This window comes from Chrysemys picta, chromosome 1 (assembly GCF_011386835.1).
Source record: "Chrysemys picta bellii isolate R12L10 chromosome 1, ASM1138683v2, whole genome shotgun sequence".
NCBI classification, from domain to species: Eukaryota; Metazoa; Chordata; order Testudines; family Emydidae; genus Chrysemys; species Chrysemys picta.
In genome coordinates, this window is record NC_088791.1 from 1,906,786 (window position 1) to 1,929,901 (window position 23,116).

Here is a 23,116-nt window from a genome sequence, read left to right on the forward strand (position 1 = left end):
GGTGTCCAGTTCTGTCCCTGGGGCATGGCTCAGTGAGGGGTGGAAGAGGAAGGGCCCTTTGGACCCAGGGAGATGGGCCCCGAGGTCAGTGCCCCAGGGAAGGGGGAGGGGATCCATCTCGGGGCCCTTCCAGCCCAGACTGGCCCTTTAGCAAACAGTTCCAGGGGGTGTCTCATGATCTCATGGCCCCATCTCCCTTGTGTGTTTTCTCCCCAGGAGAAGTGAAAAGATGGAGCCAGTCACCTACTTCAGCCTCTGCCTCCTCGGCTGCCTGATCTGCAGCCACTCGCTAGCAGGTGAGTCCCTGCCCAGCCTCTCGGATGTTGGGAATTGAGAAGTGAATTCATTTCCTCCTCGCTTCCAGAGCCACTGCCCGTCTCCTGCTGGTGGGCGTCACTGCCCTGGGGAGAGCCCAGGCCCTGCGGCCCCTCCTGAGGGAGCGGACGAGAGAAGGTGGATGAAATGTCCCCCCATAGGTCAGCTCTTCCCATGAGGGTTGGGTGGGGCCAGTCCCTGAGCAATGGGCGCTCAGCCCCTGTCAGCTTCAGGCCCCCATCCTACCCTTCAGTGTTCCCCTCCCACTGGCTGGGCATGTCCCCACGGTGTCTCTCTCCAAGGGCTGGTCATGGCTTTGCTCCAGCCCCAGCATTCGGCCTCTGATCCTGGCTGGGCTGCCCCATTCCCTGCACACTGTGCCTTTCTCCACTAGACTGTCCCATTCCCTCCCCCTGGTGGGATATGACTCCACCCTGTCCCTCTGTGCCCTCAGCCCTGAGAAGGGCAGTGCCTGCACAGTGTTCCCCTCCCCTCTGCCCCAGCCCCACAGATCCCTGCTATTCCCTCTCTTTATGTCCCATCTCCCTGGGCACCTCCCTCACCTTCCCTCCTCCTACAACCCCCCAGCTGCTTCCATCCAGAACTGGGCCCCTGCTCCCTATTTCATCTCTAGTCCCAGTCTGTGCCAACCCCATTGCTACCCCAGCTTCACCCCCTGGCCGTGGGTGTTCCCTTTACACCCTTCACCCTCCCTTCCAGATTCCCTTGTCCCACTGCTCCGCATGGCTCAAGGAGAGAGGGGGAGAAGCTCAGGGTGGCAGGAAATCCCTCTGCCCAAGGGCTGCACCAGAATGGGGGCCACTGTGGCTGGCAGCTCCATATTTCCCCCCTTCTCTGGGGCTCCCTAGGGAGGGAGGGTCTATCAACCACCTCAGAGTGCACTGGCTCCTTCCTCCCCACAGGGAGCCCTAGGGAAAGGATCCCACATCCGATTCGAACCCAGTGGCCCTGTCCGGCTGGGATCTTTGCTCAGGGCTGGGTTCCAGGGCCCCCGTTCTGCCAATGTGGGGTCTGAGAAAACCCAGCTTCTTCCTGCAGCGCCAAGGTCTTGAGGGCTACACCACGGTTCCTGCCTGCCAGTCCCAGCCCCAAATGGGGTCCTGATGTTATTCATGCTAGTGGGAAAGCTGTGGCTGTGTCTCTGAAACAGCCTCTAACCACAGTGTTCTGTCTCCACCCTTGTCCCCAGCACCACCTCTCTCTGCAGGGGCACAAGCTGTGGCATGTCCTACAGGCTGGTTCTCCTTCCACGACACCTGCTATCGATTCTTCTACCAAGAGAAAAACTGGATGGAGGCTGAGGTGAGAGGCTGGGGCCAGCACAGCTCAGGGGCGCTGGGCTGGAGCTGGAGGTTGGGGGGATGGGTGGTTTAGGGTGAATATCAGAGGAAGTGAGCTGGGCTGGGAAATCCACTCCAGTGGGAGGGGCAGGGGTAGGGTTGCCAACTTTCTAAGCACACACCCCCGCCACTCCCTTCTCTGAAAACTCCAGGCTGGGGCAAGGGGTTGGGGTGGGGTCAGGGCTCTGGATAGGGGTGTGGACTCTGGGGTGGGGCTGGGGATGAGAGGTTTGGGATGCAGGAGGGGGCTGAGAGTTGAGCATGGGGTTGGCATGTGGGAGCGGCTTTCAGTTATGGGGTCCCAGCAGCTCTTACTGCAACTCCTAGAAACCATTCTTATGTTTTTATGCTCTGAGTAACTTAACACAAGTGAAATAGCCTTCCAGAGACCTAGTAGCAAATCACTGAAAGTGTTAAAGGGCCATTAAAGTGTTAAAGTCTTTGGCCACATTCAGCTGGCTTTTATATTGTAGGACAATGTGTTATTTGGGTTAAAAGCAGTTTCCAAATGACCCGTCAGTAATTTCATGCTATGCGACCTGTCAGTAGTTCTCGATGCATCCTAAAAATTGGGGGTTTTTTACCAAGAAAGCTTATACGCAAATAAATCTGTTAGTCTTTATGGTGCCACCAGACTCCTTGTTGTTTTTATGGATACACTAACATGACTACCCCTCTGATACTTGGTACCATGCTATGTGACTTATTCTCTGCACCCAGCAGAAGTATTTTTCACTAACCTCGCTCAAGAAGGAGAAGACATAGCCAGTGAGTTTATTTCTTGATCTAGTTGTTTTATTCCAACCCAGTTTAAGTAAGCGAGTCTGGCAGGGAATTCTGTGTAAGAAAGATGATTAAAGTATTGCCTTAATGCAGAATGTCCAGGACAAACACTTTAAAAAAAAGGGAGATTAGGCTTCATGTTGGCGCAGGTAGCCTGAAAAACCAAGTCTCTCTCTATACAGTATACACTGAACTCTGCCACACAGCGGAGAATCCATCTAGCAAGTGATCTATAGCTGTTCAGTTCCCACAGGGAAATCTTATTAGTGCTTTAAGGTGAAAAGGGGGGAGGATCTCGCGGCGGTGGGGCCAGCATCAGGGTGAGGAGGCAAGTGGTGAGCCAGCGGCATGGCAAGCGGGGGGTATCTCGTGACGGGCAGGGGGGCATAACGGTGGGTGATGAGGCGAGCCACAGACAGGTAAGGAGGTGAAAAGAGAGGGGGGGACTTGCGGGGGGTGAAGAGGTGAGCAGCGAGGCAGCAGCAGGCTGGGCCTGGGGTGGAGCAGGGGTGGAGTCTGGGCAGAGCCGTGGGTGGAAGAGGGAGGACAGGAGTTTGCCTCCCCCAGGGGAAGTTTCACCCACCGCCCCGTGCCTCTGCTTACATGTTCAAGGCTCACACCTGCCCTCTTGTGCAGCACTGCACTGAGAGCTCACATTCAGCTGATTGCCTGCATGACCCCTGAGTGCTTTTCAGCCGACTCAGGCTCACAGGGTTCTGGCTATGGGGCAGATTCATTGCTGTATAGGCTCCCAGGCTAGGGAGGAGGTCTGGGGTGCAGGTCCTGGGCTGGGGATTAGGGTGCAGGAGGGGTGCAGGGTGCAGGTTCTGGGATAGAGTTTGGGTGCTGGGTGCAGGATCTGGGCTGGGGCAGGGAGTGGGTGTGCAGGAGGGGGTGAGGGGTGCAGGCTCTGTGATGGAGTTTGGGTGTGGGAGGTGGTGCAAAGGGAGGGGGTGCAGGCTTTGGGAGGGAGTTTGAAGGCAGGAGGGGGTGTGTGGGAAGGGGGAGGGGGTTTGGGAGGGAGTTTGGGGATAGGAGGGAATGCAGGGGTGAGGGCTGTGGGTCTGAGGATGAGGGGTTCATGATGCAGTAGGCGGCTCAGGGCTGAGGAAGAGGATTAGGGTGCGGGGGGATGAGGGCTGGGGCTGGGGATGAGGGGTTTGGGGCGTTGGAGAGGCTCAGGGCTAGGGTGGAAGGGCAGGGTAAGGGCAGCCTGTCTTCACATTAGTGGATGGGGGACGCTAGGACCTGGGGGCAGCAGACAGCAGTTGCTCTGCTTGTACTGCTCTGGCAGTACAAGCAGGCAAGGAAGAGGCAGGCAGATAGGGGGTCCACGGGGTGGGATGCGCGGAGGGGGAATGGCAAGTGGAGCCGGGGACCCATCCAACACTCCCCCGCTCCCTGACTGCGCCCCCCAGACTCCCCTTACCATTCTGGCTCCACATGTTTGCAAAACACGCTGCACGGTGGGTCGGTTTGTGTGTTACATAGGGCTGCAGACAGAGGGAGGGGGAAGCAGGGGAGGGCTCTGGCTGCTGGACGCCAATGGGAGCGGTTCAATCGGCCCAGCCGCCCAATCAGCAGCCGCACTCTGCATGGAAGAGAGGGAGGGAGAGAGGCGAGGGAGAAAACCCTCCCGGATATTTTAACCTTGTTACCAATTCCTCCCGGATGGCTATTTAGAGACGCAAAAGCCGGACATGTCCGGGGAAATACGGACGGATGGTAACCCTACTCCCCGCCGACCGGAGCAGCGCGGAGCCCTCCCAGCTAAAGGAACCCCTGGCTGCCCCCCCTTCTGTCTCCCCCTCCCCCCACTACATGGGGTGCACACTCTGCTGCTCGGGGCATGTCTGCAGGGTTTGTTTTTTTTTCCTTCGCTGCTCTGGCCGCCCCGCAGGTTTGTTTGTTTGTTTGTTTTTCCCCTTCGCTGCTCCGGTCACCCAGCAGGGGTTTTTTGGGGGCTGGCAAAAAAGCCAGAGCCAGCCCTGGTCCTGGCCCCTCATAGCCCTTGCTGCCCGGGGAAGGCAGAGCTCCAGAACAGTGCTGGACTCACTCCTGCTGCTCCCTGCACTGGAGGTGGGGGGGAACTAGCTTTGTTTTTTCTTGTCCCAGGCTCATTGCCAGCACCAGAGGCACGGGGCCCATCTCATCTCCATTCAGAGTCCTGGAGAAAATAAAATGCTGGCCCATTACATCAAGGAGTACCACAAAAAGAACCGTGCCGTCTGGATCGGACTCTCAGACCCTACGGAGGTGAGTGCCCGGTGACCGCTCTGCCTCTGGCAGCTTCTCCCCCTGGGTTCTGTGTCTCTGCTCAGTGAGGTTGTTGTTTGGGGCGGGGGTGCCACCAGAGCAGGATTTCCATGGGAACGGGGTGAAAAGGGGCTGTAACCGCCTGTGTTTTCAGTCACAGGGTCGATCCCCAGCGCCCGGTGCAGAGTATAAACTGCTGTTATTAATATTCACGTTCGTTACACTAGTGCCCAGGAACCCAGCACACCGGCCCGTTGTGCTCACACCGTACACGCCCGGCAGGAGAGTCAGCCCTGACCCACACAGACGAGACGTCTAGATGAGGGATCTGGGAAAGGGGAAGCCCAACGGGCAGAGAGACCAATGCGAGGGCACAGAGCCCTGGGAGTGCTGTCGCTCGCTCTGTGTGTATTCGTCCTCAGGGTGGGCTTAGTGAGGTCGGGGGTCACCTGGCCAGAATTGCTTCAGCTCCAGGCCTGTAGGGGGAGCCCCGGTGGGTCCCGATACCCACCCGACAGAGGCTCAGGGAAGGGCAGTGACTGGGGCTGGCGGGAACGGGGAGGTTGCAGATCCCCCCTAGCTACAGAGGCTTAATCACTTACAGCTCAAAGTGAGCAACCGCGGCTCTTGTTTGGCCCCTGGGCCAGTCCAGTCACCAGTCAGGGCTTTGCAGGCCAGTGCCAGGTGGGTGGGGATGGGGTTCTCCAGTCCCGTCTCTAGTCCAGCAAAGAGGCTGGTTTCCAGGAGAAACTCCATTAGTGTCTCTCCCTGGGGCCCTGCTCAGCTGCTGCTGCTCCCCCATGGACTCAGGGGCACGACGTCGGTGGGGATACTGTGTGTGGTCGTGTCTGTGACGTGGGACTTGCACAAGGACAAATCTTCAATTCAATCCACACACCCAGCTGCCGAAGCTGAACGGGACGTTTCTGAGAGCTCGGGGCTGGTCGCACGTGGTGGGCACTGCTGGCCCTGCTGGCCGGCTGGCAGCCGGAGAGCAATGCCGCCAGTGGTACCAATGGGAGACGGGGGTGCTTCGTGGGCAGCACTACTGGGCAGCACAGACGCACCCTGCTGCAGCCGCTCCTGTCTGGCCCCAGAGTGCGGGAGAGGTTGGTGTTTCGGGGGGCAGTGACGGCGCAGACTCCTGCATGAGGATCCCTCAAGCCAACAGGCTGTCGTCACTTGCTAAACACGCCCGACTGCTCTTGGCCTCCTCAATTCTCACCGTGATAAAATGCCAGAGACAGAGACCTCCTGGGCCACGTCGCAGCCTTTCACCCCTCGGGGGTCAACTGAGCCTGGGGCAGCGTCAGCCTCTGCCCCTCCGCAGCTCCCCCTGCACCCGCCCACTGAGGAGATGCCCACCGAGGGACACGGCCTCGTACAAAATCCTGGGGAATTAATAACCCAGAGCTCCCTTCAGGGACAGGGAAGGGGGGATCAGGACCCAACCGAATCCCTGAACACACGGACAGAACAAGGGGATTGTCGCCAACATTCCTGGCTCCTTCCCATCGGCTGAGGTGCTGGCAGCCCACTCCAGGTGCATACAGCCTCTGCTTCTCTCCCCAACAAACAGCCCAAGGGAACACATGATAGAGGCGGGTCCATGAGCTGTCAGGCCTAATGCTCAGAGCAGGAGCAGGAAGCGGATCCAATACAAGGGTCAGAGCCGGAGTCAGGAATTAATAGCCAAGCCGAGGGTCAGAGCCAGGAGGGGACCCAGGCGGCACATCAAGGGTCAGAGCCGAAGCCCAGGGGCAGGGTAAGGAAGCTGGGACCAGGAGCAAGCCGAGGCGGCCAGGACTGAGCAGGAGCAGGAGCAGGAGCAGGGCTGGAGCAGGACAGGAGCCCGGCGAGGAGCAGCAGCACAGGGAGGATCGCGGCCGTGGCATGACCACACTGAGCAGCCAGAGAGCTGCTGGGCTAAGAGCCGGCCAGCTGCCCTTCCTGCCCAGGCAGGGGGTGCGGTCAGTCGGGTGGCCTGCAGCCGGCTGGCTGCGCTGGTTGGGTTGCCAGGTGACTAATTCTGCTGCAGCCCCTGATCCCCGACAGTGCGAACCCAGTTTCACCCAGCGCCCCCGTCCCCCAGACCTACCGCCGTGATCTCTGCAGCGGGGAGCAGAGTAACTCCCCTGTGGATGGGCTTTGGGAGCGTCATCGCGTGGGTCTGTGCACACGAGAGAGAACGGGGGCAGCAGCGTGGGGCTGCGGGACAGCGCGTGGGATGACGCTGCAGGTGCTGCCTGTCGGGCTGGGCTGGAGATGGACGGGGAACCTGAGGGCAGGTCGGGGTGCGCTCCCCTCAGCGATGTGGGGGTGGCAGGGGCAGGGGGTGACGGAGACTCTCCCTTCATTTGCTGTTTTCATGCTTCCGAGGGCTTGGGCAGGTCCTGGTGTAACTTCAGCTGCCAGTAAATGTAGCCCTGGTTGTCAGCGCTGACATTTCATAGCAATGATCAGTGTCTCCAGTGTCACTGGGCAGCCTCTGCCCGTGCCCTGCCCATGGCCCCTCGGCTCCGGGGCATGTCTCTAGCTGTGTAACCTTGGGTTTTACAGGGGCTCTGCTCTCCTTTGTCTCTGCAGGATCAAGGCTGGAGATGGACAGATAATTCCATGCTCAGTTTCACAGCTTGGGAGAAAGGGCAACCCAATAATTTGAAAGCAAACGAGCACTGCGCAGGGTCATCTCCTGATTCAGGTAAGCAGGCGAGTCAGACCCCCATGGACCTGCCACCATGGCAGCGCTTTGACCACACAGTTCCTGAGATACTGATCTGGGCTGGCCCCAGCGCATCCTGAAGTGTAGATCCTTGCACCTCTCTCTTCCCTGCCCCATGCTGGGAGGGCAGTCAGGAGAGACCCCCTTGTCTCACCTGGTAATATCCTACGTACCAGCTCCCCTGGGTCAGGTCATACATCTGCTCCAGTGACAGGCAGGACACACACACACACACACACACACACACACACACACACACACACACCCCTGGCTCCAGAGGGGCACTCTGCTGAGCTGTTAAAGGGTGATGGCTCTGAGTCGCTGTCGCACCCCTACTCCACTGCACCACGGTGTTGAGCAGGTTGAACTGTGTAAACACTGATCCACACAATGCTGCATTTGGACCCCTTGCGGGGTCGTGTAACTCACAGGCATTTGCACACACACCAGCTGCTTGTGAAAGTGCTGCGCAGTATCCTCAGGGAATCTTTAGCAAATGCTGCAGCCAGGGAGCAGACCCCGCAGGAGTTGGTGTAAGTGACCAGGTGGTCTCAGCGCCAGCGGGGAGGGGAAGAAGTTCTGAATGGCCCAGGCAGTGACTAGCCAGCATTGATGGATAACGAGGGGTCAGTTTGCAGATAGGCGTTGAACAGGAAAGGGGCAAAAAACACAACAAATTCCCTGCCCAGCCCCAGTCACTGGGGGCTGAGTCTGTGTGGAGCCTGCAGTGCCAGTGTGTGGGGGGAGCGAGGGGCAGGGCCGGGGCTCTCAGACCAATTCCATTTATCACTGGTCCAGCCCTGAGCTCGGTGTGTTAGACGGTGACAAGCAGCCAGTTGACCCACTGGGCTCTGCAATAATCGATTAACCTTTAACTAAAACATAAATTATTAGGGCTGTCAAGCGATTAAAAAAATTAATCATGTTTAATCACGCTGTCAAACAATAATAGAATACCATAAAGTGAGCACTCTATGCTTTGTAGTATGTGTTGTAATTTGCATTGATATATTTGAAAATGTAGAAGAACATAAAAAATATTTAATACATTTCAATTGGAATTCTATTGTTTAACTGTGTAATTAATCACCATAGATTTTTTATTGCGATTAATTTTGAGTTAATCACATGAGTTAACTGTGATTAATCAACAGTCCTATTAATAATCAATTAACCTTTGACTAAATCATTAATTATTTGCAAAAGGAACAGGAGTACTTGTGGCACCTTAGAGACTAACAAATTTATTAGAGCATAAGCTTTCGTGGACTACAGCCCACTTCTTCGGATGCTCTAATAAATTTGTTAGTCTCTAAGGTGCCACAAGTACTCCTGTTCTTTTTGCGGATACAGACTAACACGGCTGCTACTCTGACACCTGTCATTAATTATTTGTTACTTTCATAAACTATTCATAAATTATACCGAAAAATCTACATTAAAGGGACATGAAGGTCACAAAGTCAAGGAAGGACCAGACTAAAGCTGCCCCTAGAACCTTAACTCAAACCCTGGTTCATATGTGTCATCATACTATGTTCAGTTACAGGCTCACAGTACATTAGGCCTGGTACCAGCAGAGGGGCACAGCCAGAGCTCCAGGGACTGGATGGGATAAAGTCAAACAGCAGCAGAAACCCGCACCCAAGGGAACAGGGCACTGAGACCGGCCTATACCCCCCACGGAGCTCCCTGCTGGGCCTGGGGTGCTGCTGAGGGGCAGAGCCCACCCAGACCAGCCTCAGGACTGTCCTTCCCTGGGTGCTGTCTGCGCTGATGTCAAGGCTGTATCCCCACTTTAAACTTTAGGGTACAAATGTAGGGGCCTGCTTGAAAACTTCTAAGCTTAACTACCAGCTTAGCTCTGGTCCGCTGCCACCATCCCAAGCCTAATTTCCTTCCCTGGGTAGCCTTGAGAGACCTTCACCAATTCCCTGGTGAATACAGATCCAAACCCCTTGGATCTTAAAACAAGGAGAAATTAACCATCCCCCCTTCTTTCTCCCACCAACTCCTGGTGAATACAGATCCAACCCCTTCGATCTAAAACAAGGAAAAAAATCAATCAGGTTCTTAAAAAGAAGGCTTTTAATTAAAGAAAAAGGTAAAAATCATCTCTGTAAAATCAGTATGGAAAATAACTTTACAGGGTAATCAAACTTAAAGAGCTCAGAGGACTCCCTCTAGTCTTAGGTTCAAAGTACAGCAAACAGAGATAAACACTCTAGTAAAAGGTACATTTACAAGTTGAGAAAACAAAGTAAAACTAAGACGCCTTGCCTGGCTTTTTACTTACAAGTTTGAAATAGGAGAGACTTCTTTAGAAAGATGTGGAGAACCTGGATTGATGTCTGGTCCCTCTCAGTCCCAAGAACGAATGCACTCCCAAACAAAGGGCACAAACAAAAGCCTTCCCCCCCCCCCAGGATTTGAAAGTATCTTGTCCCCTTATTGGTCCTTTGATCAGATGCCAGCCAGGTTACCTGAGCTTCTTAACCCTTTACAGGGAAAAGGATTTTGGAGTCTCTGGCCAGGAGGGATTTTATAGTACTGTACACAGGACAGCTGTTACCCTTCCCTTTATAGTTATGACAGCTGACTAAGCAGGAATACTATTGCCTGGGCATCCCCCAGGCACGGGCACAGACACCCCCAGAGCAGAGGGGTAACGGGGTCTGAGGGAGGAACGTGCTGCTCCGTGCACAGCAGGCCGGTAACACTGGCTCCTGGGGCAGGGACACATCCCCTCTGCATGGCGGCTGAGCCCTGCCTGGGACAGATGTTCCCATGGGTGTAGCCAGACCCAGGCGGGCAGGGCATGGAGGGGGCCTGGCTGTGGGGCAGCTCACTCAGCAGGGAGGGAGGCAGCAGCCCAGTTCCTGAGTGGGTGCCCCCAGTCCCGGGGCAGGACTCTCGCTCTCTCCTCTGCCCTCTGACTGGGGTGGGGGGCACGTGGGGTGGGGGAGGTAGGAGCAGTAGCACATGGACCAGGTGTCTCCCTTTTTACACGGAGCCTTGGCCTCTCTTTGCAGGATGGGGCTGCCCCAATCTGGGCTGCTCAGGGCTCCATCCCACCCTCCTCTTCCTCAGGGCTGTGCACAGGAGCTGGGATCTTCTCCGAGGGGCATGGAACGGGGCAGGGGAGGGGTCACTGTATGGCAGGAACGTCCCAGCCTGCCCCACCCCATGGGTCATTTCTGTTTTTCTTTCTAGGTTTTCAGAAATGGCACGATTATCCCTGTGAAGAGAGATTCTCTTTCATTTGTAAGCACAAACCCTAGGGGAGGCAGCTCGCCTGGACCTGGGGGTCCCTGGACCTGGGCTGTGAGTGAATCGGGTCTCTCTGGCTCCCCTGGGAGACCAGATCCTGTGTCCCCGGCTGCGAAGTTCCTTCTGCAAAGCATCGTTGTGTTACGCTGTGTCACTCCCGCTCTGCTCTGTCCCCTTTTCTCCCTGTCGCACCCACGCTCAGCTCTTCTCAGCAATCTCAGCACAGTGACGTGATAATAAACTTACCCTCCAGCATTCAGTTCAGTGTGTGTCTCCTTTCTTGTGTTCCTGACTCTGGCATGAACAGTTCCATATGTCGCCTGGCTCCACTCTCAGAACCCCAGAATCAGTCCTGAGCAGGAAGAAAGGGACTGAACAAGAATTGAGGGCCCTGCCCTTCTGGTAAAATCACGGGACATCACTTCCCCCTGAGACACGGCCCATTCATCCTGCTCCCCTGTGTCCCACCCTCGGTGCTCATCCCTCCTGTCCTCATCTCAGCGCTCTCCAGAGCAGGACCTGTCTAGCCTGCCTGCAATGCACCTGCTCATCTTGCAGAGCAGGAATACAAAACAAAAAAGACTGAGGCAGGACTCCTGGGTTCCAGTCCCAGCTCTGCTGGAGGGATCCTGTGTGACCCTGGGAACATCCCTTCTCCTCTTCCTGGTTACATTTATCTCTGTCCCTGACTGACGGGGTGTTCTCTGCCCCCAGCCTTCCTACAGCCTCTCTCAGAGCGTCCCCTTATTGTGCTGGCCCCAGGCCTCTGCTCCAGGGAAAGGGGATCTCCTGCTTCAATCCCATTCAAATAGGAGCTAGAATAGTCACCAAACTGCCAAACCGAGTGTGTGAGATTTCAGCTTTAAAACCTAACTGGCTTCCTGCTAAAGCCACAAATGTGAGCCCCGTTCAGGGGTAACAGGGGTATGGCCCTCACAGTACAGCTCCTTTCAAGGAATCCATTCGTTTACAAGGAACTGGACAAAATCAGCCCTGTGTATGTGAGCGGGGTCTGAATGGGCTCCCCCTGCCCTGGGGGATGTGCTGGGGGAGCAGACCTCAGGAGCAGACTGAATCTGACACACCTGGGCTGCCTAGGTGCTCAGCAGACAGACCTGCTTTGCCACAGTTCTCAGTTTGGGCTGTTCGGGGTTAATCTGGGACGCAGGGATGTGAAATGTTGTTATCCTCATTGTACGAGTCGAGGGCAGCAGAACCGTACTCAGCCTGCCCGATTGACCCTCACGCGCTGAGCGGGGCAAGTGACCCCATATCCAGTGATGGCCCGAGAGGGTGAGGCCAGGTGTTCTCTCCTACCTGGGTTGGGGGCTCTGTTTAAAGACAACGTGATCAAAGATAACACAGGATGCAGCAGCAGTGGAGTCCCCCCACAACCCAGGGAAATCACTAAGCGCTGGGCGAATTGCGAGAGCCTCAGAACTCAGCGTCGCAGCTCGAGGCAGAAGCTGCAAATGGCAAATGTGGCAGCGCCACTGATGAGCCCACAGCAAAGGGGCAGGGACAGAGACAGCAGCGACTGTGAGAGCAGCGGCAGCAGCAGGGCCATCACTCAGCACCCCCAGGGGTGGGAGGTGAAGCCACACGAAGACACCCCTGAATTCTGTGACTTCTCTGATGCGGGGAACCAGTGGGGAGTGTGGGGCAGTGGAGGGGAAGGGGGAGTGGTGCATGTAACAGTTGAATCCCCCTTCAGGGGTGCCTCCTGGTGCATTGGGGTCCCACTGAGCCCACCCATTCCACCAGCCTGGACTCCCTCACCCTGTCCTGCTGCGCACACACACACACACACACGGACGGACATGAACACACACACACACACAGACACACACACACAGGTAGGGACACACCCAGCTGTAGAATCACACAGAATCTGCAATCAACTCTGCGTGGGAAGACTCAGCTTGGGGAATTGCCCAGCACTCTCGTGCACACACCCTCTGGAGTGCAAACCCCAAATTATGTTGTCCTGCACTGTATAGAGAGCTATACGTAAGCTCATGAAATCCGCCCCCTCCCTCAATGTGTAGGAAGATATGCACAGCTTTTTGCCCCCCACCCAATTAAGAATTGCACAAAATGGGTTTTAGAGTAAACAAAAGGCAAGTTTATTAACTACAAAAGGTAAATGTTAAGTGATTATAAGGGATAGCAAACAGAACAAAGCAGATCACTGAGCAAATAAAACAAAACGTGCAAACTAAGCTTAATACACTACAGAATACTGGCTACAAATAATAATTTCTCACCCTAAACGTTGTTTTAAGCAGGTTGCAGAATTTCTTTGTGGACAGAAAGCTCTTGCTTGCAGCTTAAAACTCCAGGGATATCCTACACAAGCCAGACACCATTCCCAGCCCTGGCTCAGCATCCTCCCCACCCCCACCTTCCCTGCAGCTTAGTTCCTTTGTTTCTTCAGGTGTTTTCAGCAGTCTTCCTTCTTGGGCAGTGAGGCAGTGGAGAAGAACCAAGATAAACTCACTCCCCAACCTTAATTAAGATTTGAATATAGTGAGAATCCTTTGTTTTCCAGTTTGACTCCCCCACCCCCTTCCCATGGAAAAGTACCAGCATTTCAAGATGGTATCGTGTACCAGGTGACATGATCATATGACCCTGAAGTGTCAAAGCAACATCCCAGGAAACTTCTCAGGAAGGAGGGAGACTAGCATCTTCAAAGTCCTATTGTCTTTCCTAATGGCCCATCCAGGCTATTTGCCTACTGTCTGGTGGGTATTCCCCAGGTGAAAACACAGTTGTAATTATAATATTTCTAACTTAGGAAACAGAAATGGTACATGCATACAAACTGACTAATCACAGTCAGTAAATCATAATCTTCCCACTGATACCTTACATGACCCATCTTGCATAACACATATCTTAGTTGTGCCATATTCATATCATAAGCATATTTCTATGAAGAATATGGGTCATAATGTCACAGTGCATTAAGGGATATTCGTCCATCCAACTTTCAGACTGCAGAGTGGGGAAGTGAGGCAAATGTAATTGTGAATGGTCATGGGAAGTTTCCTGGCTTCTGGGCTACCCTGATTGTTTGGATAGTGAAAGGATCTGAGCCCCTTCCATGGATGGCTGCCTGCCCTCGAGGACTCTACTTCCCTCTCCCACGAGGCAGAGTCCTCATAACCCTGACAAGGCCGGGCCCAGGATCCTTGGGGGGCTTGACTTCCAGTCTCTCCATGGGTAGCTCAGGACAAGGGCTAGGGTGTCCCCACTGTGGGGTAATCTCTGCTCACCGGCCACTTGCCCAACCCAGTGATCGCTGCATTGAGTTTAAACCACACACAACTGATTAAACAGGAAGTGCAAAAAATAACGGTAAAATGGAAAAGGTGAAAAGACCCAGGAACCTGCCTGCTGGGCCCAGGGTCAGCACAGCAAACAAGGGTCTCTGGGACTCAAGAGAAATTCACAGCCTGTTCCCTACATTTCCAGGTCCTGGCTGCACTGCGGTGACACCACGGGTCAGACACCTGCTCTGGTGGTGGCTTCACGCCCTCAGGCACCAGGTGGAAGGACTCTCCTCCCCAGCATCAGCCCCCCATTGGCTTCACATTCCCCCCCGGATCTGGCCTGCCAGGGCTTCTAGGTCTGGTGACATCTCCTTGTGCTGGGCCCTCTGCCCACATCACTCCTCCCTCTGCCCAGCTGCTCACTGCACTTGGCTCCAATGTTACTTGTGGCATGACCAGCGTCCGCTATCCTGGCTCTGGCCCTGCGGCTCCCTGCTATAGCTTGGCCCTTGGTAACTCTCCATTGTTAACAAAATACCAGCCGGAGGCAATGACTTTCTGGTTTCCCTGGGGGTGCTTGAACCCCAGACCCTGCCCCCACTCCACCCCTTCCCCGAAGGTCCCACCTCTTCCTGCCCCTGCTCCGCCCTGCTCCACGCCTTCCTGTCCACAATCCCCCCAGCACCTCTTGCACGCTGCTGAACAGCTGATCTCTGGTGGGTGGAAGGTGCTGAGGGGATGGGAAATAGCTGATCAGTGGGGCTGCCGGTGGGTGCTGAGCACCAACTATTTTTTCCTGCTCCAGCCCCGAAGTACCCATGGAGTCAGGGCCTATGGTACCAGCCAAATTCAAAGCTGCTACTGCATTAATTGAAAATTTAATCTCAAACCACCAAAACCAAGAGCTCCACAATACCCAACTTTCTCGTGATTTGTCTAATTGTTTAGTTTTTGCAATTTTTGTTGTTGGTTTATTTTTAAAATTATTTTTTCCTTGTTATTGCACTTTTTTGTTTTTCTTTTATTTGTTGTTTTCCCCCCTGCTTTTGGATATTACAAATGTCTACCAAATGCAAAAGTGGTTCCAAAGTACCGTCATTTTGTTGCTTTTTAAAAGACACAAACGCACTTGGGTAAAAATGCCATCGGAGCTTACGTTTTTCTCCAAGTACGCAACCTTAACCACTAATGCACAGTATTATCGTAGTTTGTGTAAATGTACGGCTTGAACTGTGTAAGTAGGAAAACGGGGGGATTTTTTTTCATTTTTGCCCATTCTGGGCATACAGCCACCAAAGAAAAAAAGCGAATTTGTTCTTAAACCCATCCTAGAAACATATAATAGCAACAGTTTCAGTTTTATTTTTAGCTACAAAAAGAGTACGTTATAAATTCTTAAGCTTTGTTAATATCTAAAAAGTTTAACTGTAAATTTTCTAAAACATAATCAATTAAAATTTTTAAGTCCCAATTTTAAAATACAATATTGGCAAACCTTAATATATAGCCAAGAACCGTTTTCCTTTCCTTTTTCTAAATGCTTAAACTAAAATAAAGTTTTTGTTTGTAATTTTGGTTTCATGAACAAATTTTCAATCCTAGATGTAATTGGTTCATTTTAAAAAGAGTTGTAACAAATAGCCTATTACTTTTACCTGCTTAAAAATTTATCAGAATAAGTCAAGTTATTTGCAATAAAAGATATTATGAACAAATTAGGGCTGTTGATTAATTGCAGTTAACTCACGCAATTAACTCAACAAAAAAATTAATCACAATTAATCACACTTTTAATCACACTGTTAAACAATACCAATTGAAATGTAGTAAATATTTTTGGATATTTTGCTACATTTTCAAATATATTGATTTCAATTACAACACAGAATACAAAGTATAGAGAACTCATTTTATATTTTTTATTACCAATATTTGTACTGTAAAAATGATAAACAAAAGAAATAGTCTTTATAAATTCACCTCATACAAGTACTGGAGTGCAATCTTTTTATTGTGAAAGTGCAATTTACAAATGTAGATTATTTTGTTACATAACTGCACTCAAAAACAAAACAAAGTAAAACTTCAGAACCTACAAGTCCACTCAGTCCTACTTTTTGTTCAGCCAATTGCTAAGACAAACACGCTTGTTTACATTTATGGGAGATAATGCTGCTGGCTTCTTATTTACAATGTCACCTGAAAGTGAGAAAAGGCGTTTGCATGGCACTTCTGTAGATGTCATTGTAAGGTATTGTGACAAAGTTCCTCCTCTATCTTGGTGGGTCCTGCGCTTATTGGCGGATTTTCTTGCCTCAGAGATTCACCATGTGGGTTGGGGAACAGCCCAGAGACCTTCCCCTCTGGGAAAACCCACAGTCCAGGTCAATTGGGAGGTTTGGGGGGAACCCGGGCCCACCCTCTACTCCGGGTTCCAGCCCAGGGCCCCGTGGACTGCAGCTGTCTATAGTGCCTCCTGTAACAGCTGAATGACAGCTACAACTCCCTGGGCCACTTCCCAATGGCCTCCTCCAAACACCTTCCTTATTCTCACCACAGGACCTTCCTCCTGGTGTCTGATAATGCTTTTGTTCCTCAGTCCTTCAGCAGCACACCCTCTCCCTCTCAGCTCCTTGCACCTCTTGCTCCCAGCTCCTCACACTCGCACCACAAACTGAAGTGAGATCCTTTTAAAACCCAGGTGCCCTGATTAGCCTGCCTTAATTGATTCTAGCAGCTTCTTCGTAATTGGCTCCAGGTGTCCTAATTAGCCTGCCTGTCTTAACTGGTTCTAGCAGGTTCCCGATTACTCTAGTGCAGCCCCTTCTCTGGTCACTGAGGGAACAGAAAACTACTCATCCAGTGACCAGTATATTTGCCCTCTACCAGACTCCCGTACCCCACTGGTCTGGATCTGTCACAGTATTTATATGCCAGATATACTAAACATTTGTATGCCCCTTCATACTTCAGCCACCATTCCAGAGGACATGCTTCCATGCTGGTGAAGTTCGTTAAAAAAGTAATGAATTAATTAAAATGACTGAACTCCTTGGGGGAGAACAGTATGTCTCTTGCTCCTATTTTACCTACATTCTGCCATGTATTTCATATTATTACAGTCTCAGATGATGACCTAGCACAGGTTGTTTGTTTTAAGAACACTTTCGCTGCAGATTTGAAAAAATGCAAAGGAGGTACCAATGTGAGATTTTTAAATATAGCCACAGCACTCAACACAAGGTTTAAGAATCTGAAGTGTCTTCCAAAATCTGAGAGGAATGAGGTGTGGAGCATGCTTTCAGAAGTCTTAAAAGAGCAACATTCCGATGCGGAAACTGCAGAACCCGAACTACTGAAAAGGAAAAATTAACTTTCTGCTGGTTGCATCTGACTCAAGTGATGAAAGTGAACATAGAATCATAGAGTCATAGAAGATTAGGGTTGGAAGAGAGGTCAGGAGATCATCTAGTCCAATCCCCTGCTCAAAGCAGGACCAACACCAACTAAATCATCCCAGACAGGGCTCTGTCAAACCAGGCCTTAAAAACCTCTAGGGATGGAGATTCCACTACCTCCCTAGGGAACCCATTCCAGTGCTTCATCGCCCTACTAGTGAAATAGTTTGTTGTAATATCCAACTTAGACCTCCCCCATTGAAACTTGAGACTATTAGTCCTTGTTCTGTCATCTGCTACCACTGAAAACAGTCTAGATCCATCCTCTTTGGAATCCCCTTTCAGGTAGTTGAAAGCAACTATCAAATCCCCCCTCACTCTTCTCTTCTTCAGACTAAACAATCCCAGTTCCCTCAGCCTCTCCTCATAAGTCATGTGCTCCAGCCCCCTAATCATTTTTGTTGCCCTTTGCTGGACTCTTTCCAATTTTTCCACATCCTTCTTGTAGTGTGGGGCCCCAAACTGGACACAGTACTCCAGATGAGCCTCACATGTGCCGTATAGAGGGGAATGATCACGTCCCTCAATCTGATGACAGTGCTCATACTAATGCAGCCCAATATGCCATTAGCCTTCTCGCAACAAGGACACACTGCTGACTCATATCCATTTTAATCCCCTAGGTCCTTTTCTACATGTAAGCAGTCAGGATGAGCTCTACCCTGACATCTGGTGGTGAATTATGGCGAGTGTGGAAAAGAACTCCAGGGGCTGATCTTGTTTGCATAGGCACACCCACTCGCCTGGCATGAAACCACAGCAACTCAAAGTGGTTATTTTGGCTGGTGTGGGATCCCCAGTTTCTCTGTTATTGGGGCAGGAAGAATAAAGTTTTGTTACCCTGATTCTGTGAATCAAGGCCAGTGGAACTGTTGTATGACAGAAGGACTGAGTGAGTCATTCACCATTACCTAAGTAGCATTTGCTTCTCAAGGGGCATGGGTTACAAAACCCAGTGAATTGAGAGAGGATGGGGACAGGTATTTGTATCTGATGGTATGGCCCCTTCCTGTAGGGGGTTGAAACACCAATTGCACTACCTCCTCTCTCCACTGTTGAATGTCAGAGCTAACTTTGATTCCCTTAGGAGTCTAGTTACAGACTGCTGAGCTGAGTTCACTTTGGGCCAATAGTGCACCAGCACTGGGGCTCCCCTACTACTAGCTGAAATCACTAAGAGCTGAAATCACAAAAGAGCTAAAGCTATTTAAGAGCTGAGATCACTGAGGCTGTGTTAACTAGTGGGGGAGCCTGAAGCTATATTGCTAAGCTAACTTAGCTTAGCGGGGGTGTGCGGAGCGGCTCACAGGTCGGTGAGCGGAGCGGCTGGAGGAGCAGCTAGGAGAGCAGAGCCTTGTGGGAGCGGCCCAAGGGACGGCTGGAGTGGAGCGGAGCGGCTCACAGGTCGGTGAGCGGAGCGGAGCGGTGCAGCTCACAGGTCGGTGAGCGGAGCGGCTCACAGGTCGGTGAGCGGAGCGGAGCAGCTGCCAGAGCAGTTCATGGGACGGCAGGAGTGGGACTGCAGGTGGAGTGGAGCAGTTCGTGGTGAAGGCTGCGGTGGAACCCCACGGAGAAGCAGCTGGTTGGCCTCGGATCACGTAAGGTGCCCCTTAACACCCTGCTCACCCCCCCCCTTTGAACTCTGGGGCTGCACTGATCATGGACAGAGACTTTGGGGGGTTGTCGGACTTTTGGGACTTTTGTGATTCTTGGGTTGCTGGACCCAAGAGACTTTGAGATTGGTGGACTTTTGGGACTTTGGTGATTCTTGGGTCGCTGGTTTCAAGAACCAACGGGAGAGGACACGGCCCAATTTGTTGGGGTGGGTCTTCGCTCATGGTTTGGTCTAAGAACTCTAGTTGTGGTGTTTTTCCAATTTAATGCTGACGTTGTTTACCTCATGTTATTTTCTGTTACACTCAGACTCCGTGCTTGCGAGAGGGGAAGTATTGCCTCTTAGAGGTGCCCAGGGGGTGGTATGTAATTGTCCCAGGTCACTGGGTGGGGGCTCGAGCCGGTTTTGCATTGTGTTATTGAAACGGAACCCCTAGATACAGAACCCGGCCCTTGTTGCTGCCAACTTAGATGGGCAGAAGGGTTACATACAGAACTACTGCTTAGAACATTGGTCCCCAGCCTGTAGCAGTGCATGGGATTCTTCCATCCTAAGTGCAGGACTCTGCACTTGTTCTTGAAGCTCATCAGATTTCTTTTGGCCCAATTTGTCTAGGTCACTCTGGACCCTATCCCTACCCTCCAGCGTATCTACCCCTCCCCCCAGCTTAGTGTCATCCACGAACTTGCTGAGTGTGCAATCCATCCCATCGTCCAGATCATTAATGAAGATGTTGAACAAAACTGGCCCCAAGACCAACCCCTGGAGCACTCCGCTTGATACCAGATGCCAACTAGACATCAAGCCCGACGATCTATCCACCTTTCTATCCACCTTATAGTCCATTCATCCAATCCATACTTTTTTAACTTGCTGGCAAGTCTCCTGTGAGAGACCGTATCACAATCTTTACTAAAGTCAAGGTATACCACGTCCACCACTTTCCCCCTATCCACAGAGCCAGTTATCTCATCATAGAAGACAATCAGGTTGGTCCGGCATGACTTGCCCTTGGTGAATCTATGTTGACTGCTCCTGATCACTTTCCTCTCCTCCAAGTGCTTCAAAATGGATTCCTTAAGGACCTGCTCCATGATTTTTCTGGGGACAGAGGTGAGGCTGACCAGTCCGTAGTTCCCCAGATCCTCCTTCTTCCCTTTTTTAAAGATGGGCATTATATTTGCCTTTTTCCAGTCATCCGGGATGTCCCCCGATCGCCATGAGTTTTCAAAGATAATGGCCAATGGCTCTGCAATCTCATCAGCCACCTCCTTCAGAACCCTCGGATGCATTAGCCCTTGCTGGCCACAGCAGTGCAGGATCCCAGCGGGAGGACCGCCAGGAGATATTCCTGTGGGAGAAGGGATTCCTTTACCAGGAATGGGCTGGTTTGGAGCAAACTGAACCTTGGAAAGCCAGGAGGCAGTTGGTGGTTCCCCAGAGGTACCGCTGCAGACTGTTGTACTTGGCCCACGATATTCCTTAGAGGTTTTTAAGGTCAGGCTTGACAAAGCCCTGGCTGGGATGATTTAGTTGGGGATTGGTCCTGCTTTGAGCAGGTGGTTGGACTAGATGACCTCCTGAGGTCCCTTCCAACCCTTATATTCTATGATTCTATTCGATTCAGACCCAGGGACTTGTGCATGTCCAGCTTTTCTAAATAGTCCTTAACCTGTTCTTTCACCACTGAGGGCTGTTCACCTTCTCCCCAGCTGTGCTGCCCAGTGCAGCAGTCTGAGAGCTGACCTTGTCTGTGAAGACCAAGGCAAAAAAATCATTGAGTACTTCAGGTTTTTCCACATTATCTGTCACTAGGTTGCCTCCCCCATTCAGTAAAGGTCCTACATTTTCCCTGACCTTCTTCTTGTTGCTAACATACCTGTAGAAACCCTTCTTGTTACTCTTAACATCCCTACTCCAATTGTGCTTTGGCCTTCCTGTTTATACCCCTGCAAGCTCTAGCAATATTTTTATACTCCTCCCTAGTCATCTGTCCAAGTTTCCACGTCTTGTAAGCTTCCTTTTAATGTTAAAGCTCACCAAAGATTTCTCCGTTAAGCCAAGCTGGTCGCCTGCCATTTTTGCTATTCTTTCTGCACATTGGGATGGTTTGTTCCTGCACCCTCAATAAGGCTTCTTTACAATACAGCGAGTTCTCCTGGACTCCTTTGCCCCTCATATTAGCCTCCCAGGGGATCCTGCCCATCTGTTCCCTGAGGGAGTCCAAGTCTGCTTTTCTGAAGTCCAGGGTCCGTATTCTGCTGCTCTCCTTTCTTCCTTGTGTCAGGATCCTGAACTCGACCATCTCATGGTCACTGCTGCCCAACATGCATCAGCCTGCACTGCTTTGGATCATTATTGAGCAGAACCCGTCATCCGCATGGACGCATGTCCTCTGGAATGGTGGTTGAAGCATGAAGGGACATATGAATCTTTAATGCATCTGGCACGTAAATATCTTGCCACATCGGCTACAACAGCGCCATGTGAACGCCTGTTCTCACTTTCAGGTGACATTATAACAAGAAGCGGGCAGCATTATCTCCGGCAAATGTAAACAAACTTGTTTGTCTGAGTGACTGGCTGAACAAGAAGTAGGACTGAGTGGACGTGTAGGCTCTAAAGTTTACATTGTTTTATTTTTTAATGCAGTTATTTTTTGTACATAATTCCACATTTGTAAGTTCAACTTTTAAGATAAAGAGATTTTACTACAGTACTTTTATTAGGTGAATTGAAAAATACTATTTCTTTTTTTATTACAAATATTTCTGCTGTAAAAACAAATAAATATACAGTGAGCACTGTACACTTTGTATTCTGTGTTGTAATTGAAATAAATATATTAAAAAATGTAGGAAACATCCAAAAACATTTAAATAAATGGCATTCTATTATTGTTTAACAGTGTGATTTATCACGTGATTAATTGTGATACATTTTTTAAATTGCTTGAAAGCCCTAAAACAAATACAAGAAAATTCCAAATTATTCCAAGATATTGTCAATTAAAATTTTATAAACAAAAAAGAAAACACCCAAATAAGTCCAAACAAAAAACACATGAATATGATTCAAACACTATATAAAATTATATTTAACAAAAACATACAAAGTCAAACATTAATAAATCAAAATAACATGGAAAATATTAAACCTAATTAACAAACAAAATAATATAAAATGAACTATTCCACCCATTCTTCCAGGTCATTAAAATACCCTTAAAACGGAACCAAACCACCAAAAAAATAAATCAAACAAAAGCTACTATGATACCGTCACAGCTACCACCTCCACTGTGTCCTAAAACCCTGCATCTTTTGTCCTCATCCTAAAAAATGTCCTAACTAAACCAGGCCAACCCCCCCCCCCCCCCCCCCGTCCACCCCCAATATAGAATTGTAGGACTGGAAGGGGTTATGCAAATAAGGATACAGAGAGTCAGAGAGATTAGCTAGGGGTCTGGGGATGGGAGGGAGAGGGAATGGGTGGGTGGGTGGAGTCTTTTTCTTTTCCCCAAAAGTGATTATTATAAGCAACCCCCAGAGGCTCTATACCCAGGCCAGTTGTCAGTTGTGTCTGAGAGAACTATATCTCCCACTTCCACGACCTCCAGCTGTTGCTTCAATTTCTGGGACACCTGTTAAACTTTAAAGGCACAAGAAAAATCACAGTACAGTGGGGTACCCAGAGCAAGCGGATTGCTACAGCTCTGATCATCCTGGGGTCCTTTACAGACTGAGACGAACCGAGAGCATGTGGGCACACAGTGCCACCTACTGACTGGCAGAGGGAATGCAGGACCCGAGTCGTCTTGTCTTGCACCAATTTTACACTAGTGAAATTCCACACATGCCGGAGGAGTCATTCCCTATTCACCCAGGGCAGAAGGGAATTGACACCAGTGTTTTCAAACTGGTTTCTCTGAAGGAATATCAGAGATGGGCACTCCCTGTGTTTCATCCAGTAACAACAACAATGCTTGGCACTTGCATGTCCTACTTCTTGGAAGAGACTGACAAATGTTAACTCATTACATGTCAGATGATAAAGAC

The 23,116-nt window shown here is 51.1% G+C and overlaps 2 protein-coding genes across 4 annotated transcripts in view; both read left to right on the forward strand.

Moving 5' to 3' along the window:
- The window catches only part of LOC122173015 (C-type lectin-like), a 33,076-nt gene extending 22,110 nt beyond the window's left edge, over positions 1-10,966 (forward strand). For all 3 annotated transcript variants that reach the window (XM_065593977.1, XM_065593921.1, XM_065594039.1), the window contains 5 exons: positions 217-296; positions 1,526-1,638; positions 4,575-4,715; positions 7,302-7,416; positions 10,651-10,966. In XM_065593977.1, the coding sequence (XP_065450049.1) occupies positions 230-296; positions 1,526-1,638; positions 4,575-4,715; positions 7,302-7,416; positions 10,651-10,718 (504 nt within the window). In that variant the 5' untranslated portion in view covers positions 217-229 and the 3' untranslated portion in view covers positions 10,719-10,966. The remainder of the gene's footprint in view (positions 1-216; positions 297-1,525; positions 1,639-4,574; positions 4,716-7,301; positions 7,417-10,650) is intronic.
- LOC101939714 (C-type lectin-like) overlaps positions 1-23,116 on the forward strand; it is a 525,580-nt gene that overhangs the window by 294,535 nt on the left and 207,929 nt on the right. The gene's annotated exons all lie outside the window — the stretch shown is intronic.